Raw genomic sequence first — 20,065 nt, 5'->3', positions numbered from 1 at the left:
TAAAGAAATCTGAGGATTTAGTTTGCTTTATTTAATAAACGTTTCTACTTTTCGAGCGCTCATTTCTTGTTTGGAATTCTGTTTGCTTTAATAATAGCTGAGCTATGTAATTTTATTACCTAGCAAAAGGCAAAATCTGGTAAATAATATTTATATGCCTGATAAAAATAAACAGCTTGTCTCTAAGAAGAATATGGATATTGGCTATTAAAAATTAGCTGTGTTTTGGACAAAGGCAATTTGGTGGCATATTGACATATAAAATGAATATAACTTTGAGTGCTTGTTTTTATTGAAATCTTGTTAGCTTTAAGCTTAATAAGGCAACATTTTTGAAAAAATATATGAAAAAACATAACTCCCAATCTCATACTCTAAAACAACTCCTATATGGGGTACATGGGTGGCTCAATCAGTTAAGTGTCCCTGACTCTTGATTTTGGCTCAGTGTTGTGAGATCAAGCCCCGTGTCAAGCTCCACACTAGTTGTGGAGCTTGCCTAAGATTCTTTCTCTCCCTCTCCCTCTCAATAAATAAATAAATAAAATAAAAATAAAAAACTATTATCATTTTCTAATCTTTTTTCCGCAAGTATCCATATATTCCACATAGTTAAGAACATAATATATGCATAGTCATGTATTCTCTCTAATTCTCCTTGGTTTATATTAAAAACATCTCTCAAGCCTGCTAAATGGTCTTCCTAATATTTATTTTAATTGCTGTGGTGCATTTTCTCAAGCAGATATACTATATTCTAATAATCATTACCTGATTGACTTTGGCTTAATGCCTATTTTTCACTGTCAACTTAAGTGATTATAAAATTAAAAAAAATTAATGTATTATTTGAATAATATTCTGTTATCAAACACTGAATTTTAATTTTAGATAAATTGTTTAGATAAATAGATTTCAAGAATTGGTAATTACCTTTTTTTTCTAAATTTCCCTCATGAAAAAGAGTTCTTCATTTTCCTTGCTTATGAATCAAAGGTTATAGTCACCATGTGCTTAATGTTAACAAAAACATGTGGTCTGGACCAGCGGCTAAACAACTAGGCTGCCTACAGCCAACCTTGAGAACAAGTTCAGAGCCATGTCCTCACTGGGACTCTGTAGCATATGTGAAGATCAGGAACCAGAGGATCAGAGATCTCCCTTTGTGTCTTGATTCAAACTTGAACCCTTATCTTCAGCATGCTTAACTTCTGACAGATATATAGTCTATAAAATCAAATTAAGGTGCCTATTCATTTTTAAGAAGGGATGTATTTAAAATCCACATCAATGATTCTTTTAATGTATTTTTAAAAGATTTTATTTATTTATTTAACAGAGAGAGAGACAGTGAGAGAGGGAACACAGGCAGGGGGGAGTGGGAGAGGGAGAAGCAGGCTTCCCGCTGAGCAGGAGTCTGATGTGGGTCTTGATCCCAGGACCCTGGGATCATGACCTGAGCCAAAGGCAGATGCTTAATGACTGAACCACCCAGGAGCCCCCTACATGAATGATTCTTACAGCCTACTCATTATATCTGTTTTCTATACTGCTTGAATTACTCAAAATTCATAAAATCTGTCTGTAATTTCCACTCTGACTTCAAGTAAGCTTTTGGTTTCAACTGAATTAGAAAATTTCAAAGGCACACTTAATTGGAGACCAGTAAATGAGTAATTTTTATTGTTTTTTGTTATTAAAATTTTCTAAGATTTTCAGTGAAGTTGTCTTCTTGGATCTTGTGCAAATATTTCTTGAACATGCTTTTAAAGGCAAGCTGATCGAAATCTTGAATGATCTTTTCTGCAATTTTTTGACCTTAATGGAAGCTTTACTTTTTGCACAACTGTGCTGTCTGCTATATTTTGTATACAGCTTTGGGTAATGAAAAAGTTCATAATTCAAATAGCTGTTTTGAGGTTATAAATCAGTAAAATGATTCTCTTATTTATTAATGCTTATAATTCTGTAATGTTGGTATTGTTAGGTCATTTTGCCCATGAAGAAGAAAAAAAAGGATGAAGTGACTTGCCCAAGTCACTTAACCAGTCAGCACATGCACAGCTAGGCCTGAAATTTATGTCTTCTGCCTCTAAATCTATACGCTTTGTCAAGTGTACCATACTATTATTTCCAAATGTTTTAAGTGGAATACTATTCTATTAGATGGTAATTTAAACCTGCATAACGAAACATACATTGCCTCTTGCTAATATGTTTTTCCAGGATTCATGAATAAATGCTGTACTCTGGAATCAATGAAGTAACTGCAACATGACGTGGAGTTTTTTTCATTAACTACAACTCTAGTAGTTTCTCTTCTGTTAAGTTACACAAGGTCAAAATTGTGCCAGAGTTGAACAATGCCCATTTCACATCATTTAATATATATATGTGCTTTCTATATGGTAAAGCACTTCTGGCATTTCTTTTTCTCTATTAACACAAGTTTACTTATCCTGGGGGTTATCATCTGCTCAGTGCTATTCCTGATACTATTGAAAAAAGATTGGATTAACACTGCCAATATCTCAGAAATTGAAAACATTCCCTGGGGGGATTCAATATAATTTTAGGTATATATCTCCTTTTACTTTACTTGGAAGTATATAAATATTTATGTTTAATTTTAATAACATGTAATGTCCTTCATTTAGAGTCAGACTTGACCTTTTAGAAGAAAATGCCATTTAATGCTGTAAATTACTGAGCAGTGCTTTGTGTAATATGAAAAAAAAGTTTAGAATAACCATTCAAGTCTATTATTTAGTGATACTCTTCATGATCTCTGAAGCCATGAACAGACACTAACTTAGTCTTTAGGGAAGTTACTGCTGGGCCAGCATATCAAAACAATGACAATATGATGGCACTTTGTGTAAAACGGTTTTCTAAGCTGAAACTATCTAAGGGTTGAAATCCCCAATCACATGAGAATTCTCAAACCTGGCAGAAATCAGATAGCCATAGGGTATGAATATATGGCAGTGTCTAAGCTATTATGCTCTGGGAGCAGAAGGGAAAACGATAAAAATAGAATAATCAAGAGGTCTCACAATGGACTATTTGGAACAATTGACCAACCAGTTGATTTCTCAGTCATAGGGACAATGCTACATGAATATCAGCATAAGAATTGCATTCACCATCATTGTTAATGGTTACTGTTAGCTGTTATTAGTAGCGAACATTGATTATGCAGTAAAAATATACCAGGATATACCAGGCACAATGCTGATCATTATTCATATGTTACTTCATTTAATCCTTAGAACAATCTTATGAGGCAGGAATTAATTTCTTGCTCACTTCATGGAGGAGACAACATGTTTTGTGGTATTAAACAACTCGCCCAAGTTTGCACCACTAGTAAAAAGAGAAAAAAAATTAACCACAATTTCAAGCAGAGTGTAGTTTATGAGAAATTACTGTGCATAAAACTGTTAGCACTTTGTAAGCTCTTTATATCGTCCAACCTGTCCATTCTGTTTTCCTTTCATGACAATCTATTTTCATGGGGAACTCCGGACTCTATCCACTAGTGGTGGATGCTTACATCTTTCTTAGTCAAGGGCAAAAAATGGAAAATAAACTAATAAGAACACAGATTCTTCAGACAGTCTGTTAGCAATACAACCATATGATCTTTTGCACCGTTATAAGCCACACAGATTTTATATAAGATAAATAAATGATTTGCGGAATTGTTCAGTTTGCTTTGTTGTGTAGTGAAGAATCATCTGAGAACTTCAAGCTCTGTAACTCTTTGGCTGATTAAGGCTCTTAATCTTTGGCAGGTAGGACAGATTTATCTATCATCATCAGTCTATCATCTATCTATCTATCTATCTATCTATCTATCTATCTATCTATCATCTATCTATCAGTCATCTATTTACCTAATGATTTTATTGGGCTATAATTTACATAGAAACTCCATTTTAGGTAGAAATTCTTTAAATGTAGAAGGGAATCACAAGATAGAAAACACTTAAGAGACTACAATGCCAAAAACAGTTTCATATTGACAGACTAAACATATGCTAATTGAAAACTTTATTCATAGCAATTAGGACAGGGTCTGTATCCTGAAAAAAAAAAGTCTTTAAGCTGCACCTGGGTGGCTCAGTTGGTTAAGGGTCTGCCTTTCGCTCAGGTCACGATCCCACTGTCCTGGGATGGAGCTGCATTGGGCTCCTGCTCAGCAGGGAGTCTGCTTCTCCCTCTGTCCTTCACCCTACTTGTGCTCTCCCTCTCTCAAATAAATGAATAAATAAAATCTTTTAAAAAAGGTCTTTAGACTTGTCTAGGGTGGGGGGATGGGTTAGCCTGGTGATGGGTATTAAAGAGGGCATATTCTGCGTGGAGCACTGGGTGCTATGCACAAACAATGAATCATGGAACACTGCATCAAAAACTAATGATGTAATGTATGGTGATTAACATAACAATAAAAATTATAAAAAAATAAAAAGAGTCTTTAGACTTGTCTAAACTAAAATTTTCAAATAGTATGCAGACTATTTAAATGGTGTCTTTTCTTAATAGTAAATGGGATTGTTTTATGCTGCCAGATCTTCAGATCATTTTTAGGACAAGTTATTACAAACTATTTAATATTTACAATAAAATATTGTATCTTGTATAAATTATAAAAATGATTTGAGAAAATTATCTTTTAAAATTCACATTTGATCATAAGGATGTACCTAGTGGAATAACTTGCTTAACTGAGTAGTTGAACATAGTGGTGATAAAGGTATGGTTGTGGTCTGGTTTCCCTTTAGGTAAGGCTGTCTCCTTTGATTTAGCTCCATAGACTAATATTGCTCCCCTCCCGTTTTGCATATTCACACAGTTGGCTTTTGAATCTAAATGAATAGTTTATACTTGTAGTTTGGTCATGAATTTATTGTAAGACCATGGGAAAACCAATGTCTCTCTAAATCCAAGAAGATGAATTAAGAACATAAACTGGTATCCGCTATGTTTGAGACTTAATGATATTGCCTGAGGATACAATAATACGCAAACCTGAGCACCTTTCCTGCCTTCATGGAGGAAGAGAGGCAGACATGAATCAAATACTGTCATCACAAAGAAAGACGGCAGTAAAAAGCAGAAGTGCTGTGAAGGATACTGCTGGGTGCTGAGAGAGGGGAACAGAGGAACTTAATTTAGTCTGAGAGTGGTGTTCATGCTGAGAGCTGAGGGATGAAGGCAAGTTAACTAGAGGACAGAGGGAGGAATGAGAAGAAGCAGCATGGAAGAAGGTGCTGAGGGAGGAGGGTACCCGGTGTTCTTGTGGAGCTGAGAAAGGAGCTGCGTGGCTGGAGCAAACGAACCAGGACCATCCAAGGGATCATGAAGTTTCTTCCCTATTAAAAATGTCCGTTATGAACTATTTTTCCAAGTTTGCATTTTTTTTACACCTTGGGATTTTTGTTGTTGTTGTTTGACTAGAACGTGCAACTGAAAAGCTTAAAAGATATTTACCTCATTTTTATGTGTGTGGTCTAATGATCTCTGTACAGTTGGCCCTTGATTTGCATATCTCAGAATTTCAACCCATGTTTAGTTAAATAACACGTCTTCCCACAGCACAAATCAAATTTCAGTTGCCACATAGTAACTGTAATTTCATAAAGTCCAAACTTGGCTGCTAGTTTTTCAGTCCACAAAGCACTGTGCAAATAACAGGCGCATCATGATCAGTGCCCGGTCACGTCACTTCATTCAAAGTCTCTCCGGTTGCCGCGCATCTGTTATACTGCGCAAACCGGACGGTAACTCGTAGTTGTATTGTCTCCTTGTTGCCAGTGATAAACCTTGACAAAAATGGGTAATCAAAAGAGGAAACTGGCCAACAAAGATGGAAGTGCAGCAAAGAAGAGAAGAGGGATAACACTGGAAGTGAAAAAATTAAGTGGGATGGAACTGTGCAAGAAAGAGCTGACCGGGGACTGTTGACACTCTTCTACTGGAGAGACTCTAGATACCGAACCAGAGGAACTTAGGAAAAGCAACAGATTGACATAAATGAGGAAAACAGTTGTGAATGGATAAAGAGGGATAACGATGCCCCAGAAGAAGTGACACTGGCAAAAGAACCACAGAGATAGTTCACAATGCTGATAAACTGTTGGAGCTGGTCCAGCCTTCCAAAGGAGTAGGGCACCTCACCGAGGCACAAGAAGGATGCTAGCTCCGTAGAGTAAGTTGTACAGAAGGCAAGTCCTGCTCAAATTACCTTTGGACAGGTCTTTTTACAAAGAACTAAAACACATGAATTCTCAATATTTTTACTGTCTTTAAATTATAGTGTACTTAAAACAATTTTACTGCATTTCTCTATTATTTATAACCAACAGTAAGAGAATTTTTAATGTGTTTACAAACATTTTTAGAGGTGATGGAAGATTGTTTTTTCCACTTATTATTAACATCACTTTGTATGGTTTCCTTTGTGATCCAACACTACTATGCAAAGCAAGAACCGTCTGTAATTTTTACTGAATCTAACCAATCTAACCAACTAACACTGCAATGTGTCATACTGAAAACAGATATTTTAGAAGGTTGGACTCATTTTCCGAGTTTACAAAACTTTCAGTCTTGAAGAATCTTAAGTCATCAACAGACCTGGAAAAGAATATTGGCTCATTAAATTTTGGGGATGTTATTCAAATATTCCATAACTGAACTTTTGGCTTAAGAACCTCTGAAGTCCTAAAAGTCCAAGATGTACTACGCTTCAGTAAGCACAATGAACATAAGAAAATCTGTCTACATTATATTTTTTGGGAGTTAGTAAAGAATTTTCTTTATTTTAAACATCAATCAAGAATACCGAATGAAATATACAAAGCAATTAAAAGAATTTAAATCAAAGGAAAACAAGAATGAAAAATTTACATACCGATTGTAGAAATCTTCTCTGTAGTAATCATAGTCAAAGACATAACCACTAAGGAGGGAAACAAAAAATTAGTTGATGTTTGTTCAACCACACTAATTTTGGTATTAAGTTATGAGGTTAAAACAAGTAATTTATGTTACTTTTTAGATTTTTTTTCAATGTAATTATGTATCCAGAGAGTTTTACAAAGTAATGTCAATTGAATAGAGTGCCATGTCAAACTATCATATGTCTGACAATGGGAAGACTGATAATGGTTTGTATGGTTTGGAATGGAAGATGAGAGGAGGTAGCAAAGTAAAATTTTTTAATACTTGTAATTACATATGAATGAAGGCCATTTTTTTTCCAGACAGGGTATAATATAGTTATCCTTTCTTCCTAAGGTCTGTACAGTGAGACTACACAATGAACAAAAGTTATGGAAAAGAAAGGTTTAATGACCCATTTGCTATTAAGAATGCTAAAGAGAAATATGGTTTCTTTAGAAATTCAGCGTTCTTTTTCATTCTAAAAACTTATAATTTAATACACAGAGAAAAAAAGGCACCTTGGCTGAATCTTAGCAACAATAATTTAATATTTTAGGGTACTTAAATAGCAATTAATAAGCACATTTCAGTGAAAAGATTAAGCTTCTTAAAGGAATATATAATAAAACTGCTCCCATCTACTTATATAATTGTTGGAATTTACAAAGCCCTTTATATGAATTATTTCCTTTAATTTTAGTACGCAAAGCAACTCTGTTGGATACTGTAACTAGAAGAAACTAAGGTGCAAAGGACCTAAGTGACTTGCTCAAATTTTTATTACTAGTAAGTGACAGAGCTGAAACTGGAGAAGAAAAATCTTCTGAATCCATGTGTGGGGCATTTTCCATGGCACTGTGCAACCCTCGCCAGCCAGCAAGAAATTTACTCATGATGAAAGACGTATCTACACTACAGGGGAATAATTATTTTTAATGTCTATTCACTAATTTTTTATCAGTATGAAACATATGTAACAAAATTTACCATTCTAAACATTTTAAATATACAACTCAGTGGCATTAAGTATATTCACAATGTTGTTTAAAGATTGCCAATATCCATTTCCAGCATTTTTCATTATCCCACACAGAAATTCCATACCCATTAAACAATAACTCCCCATCCCCCACTGCCCCCAGTCCTTGGTACTCTCCATCCTACCTTCTGACTTTGCCTCTTCTAGATACCTCATATAACTAGAATCGTATAATATTTGTCCTTCTTAGCCTGGCTTATTTCAGTTAGCATAACATTTTCAAGGTTTATCCATACTGTACCACATGTGAGAAATTCATTTCTTTTTATGACTGAAAAATATAATGTTGTATATAGGTACATATCGCTTTTTGTTTATTCCTCTATTGATAGACATTTGAGTTGTTTGCACCTCTTAGCCTCTGTGAACAGTGGTAGTCCGAACATCGGTGTGCAAGTATTTGTTAGAGTCCCTGCTTTCATCTCTTTGGGGTATCTACCTAGAAGTGGAATTGATGGATCATAAAGTACTTTTACGTTTGACTTTTTGAGGAACCACCATATGACAGGCAAGTAATTTTATATTCCCCAATTGATCAATTTAACAGGCCTTAAGTTTGTAACTATTCTTATGTCAGGAGAATTGAAAGAACATACTATTTAATCTTAACAACAACCCATAAGATGTATTGTTCCAATTTTATAGGACGCTGAGGCCTAAAGATATTAAATATCTTACACAATGTAGGTTAAGTACAGTGTAGTCATTCATGTGCTCATTTATCAGAATTTGTTTGTTTTTTTTTAAAGATTTTATTTATTTATTTGACAGAGAGAGACTGCGAGAGAGGGAACACAAGCAAGGCGAATGGGAGAGGGAGAAGCAGACTCCCTGCTGAGCAGGGAGCCCGATGCGGGGCTCGATTCCAGGAATCTGGGATCATGACTTGAGCCGAAGGCAGACGCTTAACGACTGAGCCACCCAGGTGCCCCCAGAATTTGATTAAGGACATGTGTGTCAGGAACTGTATTTGCCACTTAGGTTTAGAAGCAAAATAGATATCTCACTTTGATTAAGCGCCAATTAGCAAACACAGATGACCTAATCAAATTGATCCATTTCCCTGCTATTGCCACTAGCTCACCCCACATATTACAAATTTCCCAGCATTTTGTTTCAGTAGAGTTGAGTTCAATCTCTGTCCTCTATTTAGATAGTCTTGAATACGGTCTTTTCCTTACCTATTTAATCTGTATGTTGCATTTTTTTTTCTTTGATAGTGGTAGAGAAAGATAAAAAGCTAATAAGAAAAACATTTTAAACAGGAAATACTTAGAAGTAAATGAATGGGACAGAGAGACTGAAGGGAAGAACTTTTAAAAGAGATTAATCAGAGCTGGCCTCTCTGAGGAGGCGACATACAACTGGAGGCTTGAAGGATGAGAAAGTTTAATAATCTTAATGCTTTAGCACATATAACTTTATTTTTCCTCAGATGTTTAAGAGAGCATTTCAAAGGTTTATGAGCATGATGATGAGACTATCTAATTAAAGATGTATAAATTCATCTTGATTTTATATATGTCCCCTCTCTCTTTTTAAACTCCCCGAGTGCCAAATATGACACATGGACCAATTAATAAATATGTTATTAATGTGGCTAATGATGATTCCATGTATTTCATACCTTTTGGAAATACTTCAATAATTTAATAGCCTTCTGGAAATTTAAAAATGCATGAGAAAAGAGAAATCATTTTTGTTTTTCTTAGTAGCTGCTTAAATTATCTTGTCCAATCTGCTTATTTTTTGTTCAATCCTGACTGCTATGACATATTTGCAAGAACAAGTTGTAGCTGAGCATGCTGAACTATTTGATCTCCAAGTCCCACTGTCTGCCATCAGGAACTCAATTTTACCTGTCACAGTTCAAAATGAAATGAAATGCACAAACAAGCCTGTCTTGGTGATCACGACAAGCCTGTTTTTGTCTTAATGGTTTGGGCTTTTAGCAGAAATACCACAGCTGTAGTTGGCTCAGGTCATAAGCTATAAAATCACGCTGGATTTCCAAGGAAGAAAAAAGAGATTCAAAGAAATGAAAAGAGATAACCACAGGGCAAGTATGATTTGTGACAAGTATGCTTTCCCAGTGTTCCTGCTGCCAGCTTTATTTTTTCTTTCCCTCTTCCCCAGATTTTGTCTCTCTTAAAAATCCCTTCTTTCTCTTTCTGTGTGAGGCTCTATTTGCAATTACCTGTCAAAAAATGGCATTTCCAGAAGCCATATTCAGGTTTTTAAGGCGTTTTATGTATTCTAGGATTTTTTTGGAAGGAAAAACTTGTCTTTCAAGTTTAAAAAAAAAAGATAGCCTTTCCTTTCCTCATAAACTGTTCTGTCCATGGGCTAATTTACTTTTTCTTTTTTTTAAGGGGGGGCTTTTAAGGGAGGAACCTTTGCAACTTTCATTGTAGCAGCTTTGTATGACAGTCTGGTTCTTAGGCTACTGAAACAAAATGGTCATAAGTCAGATGTTTTAGGCATTTTCCAAGAAGAAACTAAGTCCAGGAAATGTCAAGGCTTCTGTTGTTTGGAGGCATGCTCCATGGCAAGGGGCAGATACTCAACTTTTTAGAAAAGTGAAACAACAGTTTTAAATATTTCACACAAATAGTTTATATTTTTTATTTTTAAATCTGGTACACTTTCACTCTACTTTTTTTTTAAAGATTTTATTTAATTATTTGACAGAGAGAGACACAGCAAGAGAGGGAACGCAAGTAGGGGGAGTGGGAGAGGGAGAAGCAGGCTTCCTGCTGAGCAGGGAGCCCAATGCGGGGCTGCATCCCAGGACCTTGGGATCATGACCTGAGCCGAAGGCAGACGCTTAACGACTGAGCCACCCAGGCGCCCCTCATTCTACTTTTCAATGTACCTTTATTCTAACTGCTCAGTTTCCCTCAAAATTTAATGGGAAATGGGAATTAGTAAAGTAATTGTTTAGAGTTGCATACTCATAGTCTTTATTTTATTACTGAAGATTAAGTGACACCAAGTAACTTCCCTGGAATTTAATTTAAGCTTTTTCATTTACAGAAGGAGAAATCACAACTCATTAGGTTTTGCAATATGTGAGATCAAATTTATCTAATCCCTTTGAATTCATAAAACCAGCTTCATATGAATAGACTAATACACACAAGTATTTCTTTTTATTTTCCATCACAGAACTTCATTAAAATATAATCTGAAGAAAATGAATAAACTTCCCAGCACAAGGAGGGAGCATTTTAATGGTTTCATTACAGACATCCTGCCAATATTAACTCCTACTGAAGCCTTCTCAGTGACTATATCTGGCTTCCCAAATTAAACTTGATAATCAATTACTGAGTATTTTAACTCAGGCACAATACTGGGAGTTGTGGATAATAATATCAGCAGAACATGGCTTCTAACCTCAAGGAATGTCAATCTAAGTACAAGGGATGAGATAAATATACATATGACTATAATTTAAGCAGAATTTGAAAAATGCCAAAACAGATATAAAAACTGCTACGAGAGCTTATAGGCAGAAGAACTAGGATGTGGTTGGTGGGACAAAATCTCAAACGAGGCTTTGTGAAAGAGATGGCATTTGAATCGGTCTTTGTAAAGGTTAGGAATTTGACAAGTGAATGTTCAAAAGGAGACCCCTCCAGAAGACCAAGAATTGGTGGTAGAAAATGTGGAATAAATTTGTAGAACAGTGTTTTATGAAGATTAGTCTCTGTCAATAGCATAACTTTTCTTCAGAGTACCTGTGGAAGTCATGATTGCAGAAGTCATAAGGTAGGGTAATGGAATGAATTTCTAGAGCATACTTCTCCAAGGCTATTAGTAGAAGTATCCTCAGAGGTACCTATAGGATCCTATTTCTAACTTGTCATAAAATCTGGTGTAGGTTTCCAAATGTCAGAGTATATATAGTTGAACAGATTTATAAACTTTGTCAAGATAATGTGTGGACAAAAATATGTCTATTTTCTTTTAGGGAATACATATACAACTTTAATTTTACTTTGGAGTGTGTGTGTATGTGTGTATAGTGGATAGACATACACACATACATTAGAAATTCAAAAAGAGTGAAAAAAGCTACTTAGTCTAAGTTGCATTGACAAAATAGTTTACTACCAAGGACTTCAGAATTGAAGGAGGAGGTGGGTGGGAACCTAAAGAATTATGAAACATTTGTAGAGTTCCTGGCTAATTGTGGATCAGGACCTGGGAGCTCAGGAAGAGGCAGTGACTAAGACATTCAAAAGGGTAAAACGATCCACCCAGCTCAGTTACTAGTTCTGGTCTTTTACCTGCTGTGAATCAAGCTTACTGTTTCACACACTTAAAGGATAATTACTTTAATTAAGGTAGGTGTAGATAGTGAATTCTGGGAACAAGAGAGAAAAAGGAGGGGGAAAATTATTTTCCTGTCTTCTGGCTGAGTTAACACAGGGATTGTGACTTTGGAAGTATCTTCCTGAATGGGGTATGCTTGTTACCCTTCTCTATGCTGTGTTCTGTTAGGAAAGATGTTTAAACATGGGATTCCACAATTGTGTTTAGTTTTCACTTCTGTCTTTTGCTCTGGAATAAATGAAAAAAATGATTCTCTTCAATTCATGATTACTTGATAAAGCTACAATGAAAACGAAAATTTATTTTTTGCAAACCGCATGACCTATCTGGTAAGAGAACTATAAATGTGAAAGCAGAAGAACCAAGAATCTAGCTATTTTGAAGGTCTGGCCTACACATAAAGAGTCTTGTCTGGACCAGTGAAATGGACTCCAAACTGGTATTCCAGGTCCCAAGTATATCCACATCTCCTATCCATGATACATGCTGCTAGTGACTTGAAAGCATTCTTTTTACAAAAGACAACAACAAACTCTTCAATTACTCTCCATGGCCTACAAGGTGATGTTCAGACTCTTCAACTTTGGGTGCTTTCTGAAATGGGGCTCCTTCTTCAAATATTCTTTAATAATTCGTTCAACTACTCTCTCATCCATTCAGCATTTCCCTGCACCTACTCTGGCAGAGAAACGCTCCTTGCTGTCACAGGGAGACTTTCTTGGATCTCTACACAGTCTTCTGTATTAGCCCAAATGGTTGCTCAACAGTTTTCCATTATAGGGTTTTGCTCAAGCCCTCCATCTATCAACATGTTGTAACTTCTTTCAGTTGAATATTATCCATTCTTAAAGACTAACTCAAGCCCCACATCTTCCCCAATTATAAAGCTTGTGGGGTTAGACTAAATTCCATGTATTCTGTTATTCTTTTTGCATTTACATTTAATTCTTGCTTGTCAGCTTTCTGCTTTTCCTGTCACTTAGCTAATCTATATAGATTTATTTCTGTTAACCTTTCCCTTCACAAACCAATCTCTCTATTCCATTCATCATTCTTATCTTCCTTCTTTGAACTTAATTTGTCTTAATTTCCTGACACCAGAATTTCCAGAGTAAAATATTCCCTGAGGACTCATGTCAAAATCCTGTAGAGTATTATCTGTCTCTTTGTTTTAACTGAATTCGGCCAGAAATATGCAGATTTCATTCTTACAGCTTCTTATGCATACTTCTATTTGAACATATTATATAACAATTGACCATCCAGGAGTCTATTTCAGTAGATTTTGAGTTTTGAAAAGGCAGAGTGTTTACAGTCACCCATTTGAAAAAAAATTTTTTTAAAGATTTGATTTATTTATTCAACAGAGAGAGTGAGAGAGTACAAGCAGGGGGAGCAGTAGAGGGAGAGGAAGAAGCAGGCTCCTGCCGAGCAGGGAGCCCAATGCGGGGTTCAATCCCAGGACCCTGAGATCATGACCTGAGCCAAAGGCAGACGCTTAACCATCTGAGCCACCCAGGTGCCCCCATTTGAAATTTTTTGAATTGAATGTTACATGTCTGTGGCAATTTCTGCAATAATATTTATTGTTACTACTTTTTGTAGGAAAACAAATATCTGTATTAGAGTTTTCAAATGCCTGAATATTAATATTAGAATGTTTAGACCATTATGGGGGTGTCTGGGTGGCACAGTTAGGCATCTGACTTTTGGTTTTGGCTCAGGTCGTGATCTCAGGATGGTGAGCTCGAGCCCCACTTTGGGCTCTGTGCTCAGTGTGGAGTCTGCTTAAGACTCTCTCCCTCTGCCCCTCCCCCTGAGTGCTCTCTCTCTCTCTCAAATAAATAAAAAAATCTTTTTAAAAAAAGAATGTTTAGACCATTATGATTGCTATGTTGGGTTAGCCCTTTCTGCCAATAAATTGATATTGGTATTTATTGTCTCTCAGTTCTAAACCCATTTCCCCACCCCCCACCCCCCTACCCCACTGGAGGAAAACCACAAGGCAAAGAAGAGGAAGCAGCTTCTTTTTCCAGTTTCTCATATACATTTCTTCTTGCTCATCTGGCACTGGCTGTCAGCAGGATATGGGAGAGCCAGTGATGCTCACTGGTACCCCAGCAGGACGATGCCTACCCATTATCTGTAGTCCACCAACACCCCAACAAACTCCTCTGCCATCCAGTAGGCTGCAGTTACACCCTCTCCTACGGGAGTATGAATCTCAGCCTCAGAGAGAGAGACTCTTCATTTATTCCTTCCTTGGATACTGTCCCTCAGCCACAGAGATAGTGGCTGTTCCTACATTTTCTATTTTGATATTCTTTCGTAGTCTTTTTTTACCCTTTTAAAGTAGTTAGCCATGTATTTTACTAGTTAATAATTCCGCATATTAAATTTTCTCTGTTAAAATGACTGGTGTGGTTTCTATCTTCTGTCTCCTGATTGAGCATTGCCTTATACAATCCTGTTTAGGCATTCTTTGACCAAATGTGACATACAGTCAAAGGGTACAGGTTGTTCTTTTATAGATAAACCCTTTTCTTAGTTTGTATAGTTGATAGTTTTATTATTATAATTTTTATCTTATTGGATTACAATAATCTTCCTAAGTTTTCCTTCAAGACTAAATATATCAACTGCACATATTCTTCATGGTTGAGTCTAGCTTTAAAAAATGTTTGAGAGTGATGTCAAAAGTGATAATAACAATAGTAACAACAACATTAATAATTCTAATAATTAATATTTATTGAATGGTTAGCATTTATTACTGTTCTAACTGCTTTGCATATGTCAGATCATTTAATTGTCTTAAAAGTCCTATGAGTTAGTGTTAATATTAGCCCTACTGTATAAATGAGAGGACCAAAGCAATAATATGATTAATTAGAGTCCAGAGTATAAATCGTATTGTCTATAGCTTACCAGATATTGGTGTAAGAAATATTGAGTATTTTGCCAATTACTACCACTATCAGAAGTAGAAGACAAGAATGTACTACCAGTACCATAAGGCTAGTGAAATCTTAGTGGGCATTAACTAAAGTGAAGGGTGTTTAAAAAGAAGATAATAATTCCATTGGACTCTCACTTTTGAGACATCCCTGGAAACAGTTTAGTGTATTTCAGTAAAGTTTCACAAGGATATTAACCAACTGGAATGCATACAAATGAAAGAAATTAGGGTGGCAAGAAATCTCAAAAATGACTCTGTATGAAAAAGTTTGAATTAAATAAGGTTGTTTGGTCTAGAGAAGAAAGCCTTTGGGAAAGGAGGCAGGTAACTGTTTAAATATTTGAAAGGTTGTCTAGTGGAAGAGGCATTAAATTTATTTACTGTGGTTCCAGAAGGCAAAACAAGTCTTAAAGAGTAGTAATTACAAGGAACAATGTTACTGCTAAATATAACAAAGAAATAGAATAATGAGTTCCAAATATCTTGAGTGTCTAGTAGTTTTGGTAAGAAAATAGAATCAGAAAAATACCATAACAAAACACTGTATGATCTAATATAACAGTGTAACAGATACATGAGCTTCAAGAAGAGCCTGAAAATCATTTGTTAGGGATTTTGTAGAGAAGAGAACTGATGCATTACATAGTTCTGGGATATCTTCCAAGTTGAAATTTCATGATTTTATTAAATCAAATTACTTCATTAAAATGTAACATTTAATTCTTCGCCTATAGCTTTTGGGAACATGGTGACCTGAATCTGGCTCCTTTTCTGTTGAGCACCAGTTCTGGTCTCTTTGGAGTCTCCTCAATCAAATTGATGCAGAATTAAAGAAGAAATCAAAATTAGACTTTCATATTATCTAGAAAGAAATAAAAAGAATGCTTCTTCCAAAACCTATGGGACATAGTAGGAACTTAACTCAGAAAAAGGTATGGCTTAAATGTGTTCATTGTTGAAGACTGAAGATGAAAAAAGAAAGGAATTCAGTCTTAATCTTACTAGAAAAAAGAGCAACATAATAGGCCAAAATAGACTAGGGAGAGAAAACTAATGTCAGGTTCAAGTCTGAAAAATCTATCAGCATACTCTGGCACAAAAACAAATGAAAGGAGAAAAACTATGATTGTCATCAGTAGATGCTAAAGAGGTATTTGATAAAATCAAGAGGTAATCCTTATAATATATTCTAAATAAAATAGTAAAAAGAGAACTACTTAAATAGATAAGTGCCAAGACCAAGAAGGAATATTGAATGATTCTTCCACTCCTTATTGACTTAGTTTGCACTCTGTCAATTACTACTTTCACGTGTTACCTTCATGTATAAACATGGCTAATTGTTGTAGTCTGTATTTTATTCTCACTGAATTGCCAATTCTTATCCCCAAGTGACACATTTGTAGAAGAGATCGTCTCCTTCAAAATTTTGTTTATAATATTCTCACCTCTAGACAAACTCTAGAAATATTGTGAAATTTTTCCCACCAGTACCATTTTTCCCGTAGTCTTTTTCAACAAATCATTTTGTCCCCCTCAAGAACTTTTCAGTTAAAGAACATGACTAAATAGTTGTTAAACATATTTTTATAAATTAAGTTGATCTTTATGATGTTGGAGTCCAGAAACAAAAATCAAATCAAAAGGTTAGTAGCTATATTTATAAAATTCTGTCTGGGTTTGGTATGTGGTAAAACATATTTTCTCTTGGTGTCTTTCTGTTACTTTCACAAATGAGAGATTATGTAGCTGAACACAGGATTCTTGTTACGATCTTTTCCCTCAAAAATATCTCTGTTGGGGTGCCTGGGTGGCTCATATGGTTAAGCGTCGGCCTTCAGCTCAGGTCATGATCCCGGAGTCCTGGGATCGAGCCCCACATTGGGCTCCTGGCTCGGCGGGGAGCCTGCTTCTCCCTCTCCCTCTGCCTCTCTCCCTGCTCATGCTCTCTCTCTCTCTCTCTGTATCTCTGTGTCTCAAATGAATAAATAAAAAAATCTTTAAAAAAATATCTCTGTTACTGTCTTCCCAGTAGTACATATCAGAGAGAAAACTGAGTCCAACTTTAGTTTTTCTCTTAAAGTTAGCTTTTCTTTTCTTTTTTGGCATGGATACCAATAGCTTTCTTTACATTTCAAATTGTAAAAATCTCATTTAAAGAAATCAATGAATTATATTCTATCTTTCATTGTTGACTCTTCCATGTTCTGTAAAATTGTTCTCTGTGGCAATACCTATTATTTACAGATTAAACTCTATGAACTTTCATCCATTTCTTTTTCCTGTTCTTATTTTGCCACTTTCCTCTATTTTACTCAGGGGATGTTTATCAAGTTTTTTCCTAAAATCACTTACTGGGTTTTTTTCCCCAGTGTAGTAGCAAATGTGCCATTTACTTCTTCATTCGAGACATTATATTGAATCTGGGGTTTAGTTAAAGAATCAACTGCTATTTTCTAGATTAGTCTCTTTTTATTACAACCTACATATGTTTCTTAGAGGCACTTTCCTTCTGAACATTATTGAACTAAGTTAACAGATATTTTCTTTAATATTCTTCAATTTCTATAATTAAATCTTTTGCTGTTTTTTAAATTGAGATAAAATTGGCATATAACATTGTATCAGTTTTAGGCATACAGAACAATGGTTTGATGTTTTGTGAAATGATTACCAGAATAAGTTTAGTTAACATCTATCACCACACATAATTACAAAACTGTTTTTCTTTGTGATGAGAACTTTTAAAATCTACTCTCTTAGCAACTTTCAAATATACATTACAGTATGATTAACTATAATCACTATGCTGTACATTACATTCCTGGGATTTACTTATCTTAGACCTGGAAGTATGTACCTCTCAGCTATGTATTCATTTTGAACAGAATTAAATCTTACTCAGAAGAATGAGTTCTCTGTGAACCCTCACAATATCGCTGGGCTTACTTGTAGTGAGGAATTTTTCACAAGATTCCAAGTTTTTTTCTCATTAGTTCTTTTCTGTTTTAAGTCAATATTCAGTGTTTACGTTATTATGACTATGTAAACTTTACTTACATTTGAGCAATACACTACGATTACATATCCTCCTTGTACAAATTTTTGTTTACTTGGCTTTTATAATGGCTTCATTTTTTTCATTCTTAATGGAGATCTCCAGTGTCCTGCTATAACCCAGATGGGTCCTCTCTGGGTCTGCTACAAAGTGACCATCCTGGTACTTCTCTTCACCAGTGACTTGGGGACTTTTTTCTTTCTTGTGATAGACCCTTTTATTATTTATTTATTTATTTATTTATTTATTGGTTTATTCAATGATTTTGGTGAAACAAGCATCAGTAGATTTCTTAGAAAGGATTTGTTAATCCTTAGATTTCTGAAAATACGGTTGATTCTTATTATTTGTGGATTCTGTATTTGTGAATTTGCTAAGATTACCTGTAACCCCCAAATCAATACTTGCAGCGCTTTCCTGGTCACTCACAGACATGCACAGAGTGGCAAAAAAATTGAGTTGCTGAGGCAGCTCATTCCCAACTGAGACTGAGGTGACTTGGTTCAGATCTGACACTGCAAATAAGTATACTTTTCATGGCCTACTTAGTGCTGCATTTTTTTTTTTTTTGCAATCCTGTGTTTTTCATTGGTGATTTTTCTGTTTGCAGTGGCCCCTAAACAGAGTGCTGAGGTGCAGCTAAGTGTTCCCAAGCACAAAAGGCTGTGATGTGCCTTAGGGAGAAAATACATGTGTTACATGAGCTTCCTTAGGCAAGGATTATAGTGCTGTTGGTCATGAATTCAATGTTAATGCATCAACAATATATATGAAATAAACTGTCTTTACACAGAAACACACACTAAGCAGGGGTATGTATTAATTGGTTAACAAAAATATTGTGATGAGATGCTCACGGGAACCTAATCCTATATTTCCCCTAGGACCAGTGGTTCAGTATTTGTTAATGCAGTGGCTGCAGTGACTTGATAGAGTAGAACTACCCCCAAAATACGAATGGAGTGGATCTTTTCCTATCTTCATGCTTGACTGATAATGTGTTTGGTAGCACTGACTGTCTGGTTGGATATCACTTTCTCTCAGAATTTGGAGGGCATTATTGCATTGTCTGCAAGTTCCTAATGTTGAGAAATGTGATGTTATTCTGATTCTGAGTCTTTGTACGGGGCTTTTATTCCTCTACTTGAAGGTTGAAGTTTTTTTTTTTTTTTTTTTTTAAGGACTTTATTTATTTGAGAGAGAGGGAGTGAGCGCATGAGCAGGGGGAGGGGCAGAGGGAGAGGGAAAAACAGGTTTCCCCGCTGAGCAGGGAGCCCAATGCAGGGCTCGATCCCAGGACCCCGGGATCACGACCTGAGCCCAAGGCAGATGCTTAACTGACTGAGCCACCCAGGTGCCCGGTTTCAGGTCTTGTTATCTGTAGTAATTAATCTGCCTAAGTGTGGATCATCTTTCATTGACTGTGCTGAGAATCCTCCTGTGGCAAACTTATATGTTTCAGTTTTAGGACACTTTCTTTCATTACTTATTTGATAATATCCTCTGTTTTCTGTTTGTGAAACAACTATTACTAGATATTGATCTCTGGGAGTAGGCCTCAAATTATTTTTAAATCCTTTCTTTACTATTTTCCATCTCTGTCTTTGTGACCTTTTAAGTTTGAATTCTAAACTTTCATTGAATTTTTCATTTCTGTTTTTCTTTTAATTTTTAAGAATTTTTTTTCTTTTCCATATGTTCCTTTTTAATAATACAC

At 35.5% G+C, this 20,065-nt stretch overlaps 1 protein-coding gene across 11 annotated transcripts in view; it reads right to left on the bottom strand.

Moving 5' to 3' along the window:
• RALYL (RALY RNA binding protein like) overlaps nucleotides 1-20,065 on the bottom strand; it is a 682,789-nt gene that overhangs the window by 68,871 nt on the left and 593,853 nt on the right. For all 11 annotated transcript variants that reach the window (XM_073892721.1, XM_073892724.1, XM_073892723.1 and 8 more), the window contains one exon: nucleotides 6,920-6,967. In XM_073892721.1, the coding sequence (XP_073748822.1) occupies nucleotides 6,920-6,967 (48 nt within the window). The remainder of the gene's footprint in view (nucleotides 1-6,919; nucleotides 6,968-20,065) is intronic.

This window comes from Callorhinus ursinus, unplaced genomic scaffold (genome assembly GCF_003265705.2).
Source record: "Callorhinus ursinus isolate GAN/ISIS: 27379988/994484 unplaced genomic scaffold, GSC_fseal_2.0 scaffold5, whole genome shotgun sequence".
Taxonomy (NCBI): Eukaryota; Metazoa; Chordata; class Mammalia; order Carnivora; family Otariidae; genus Callorhinus; species Callorhinus ursinus.
The sequence above is the reverse complement of the archived record's forward strand: the minus strand, read 5'-3'. Positions and strand labels throughout refer to the sequence as shown.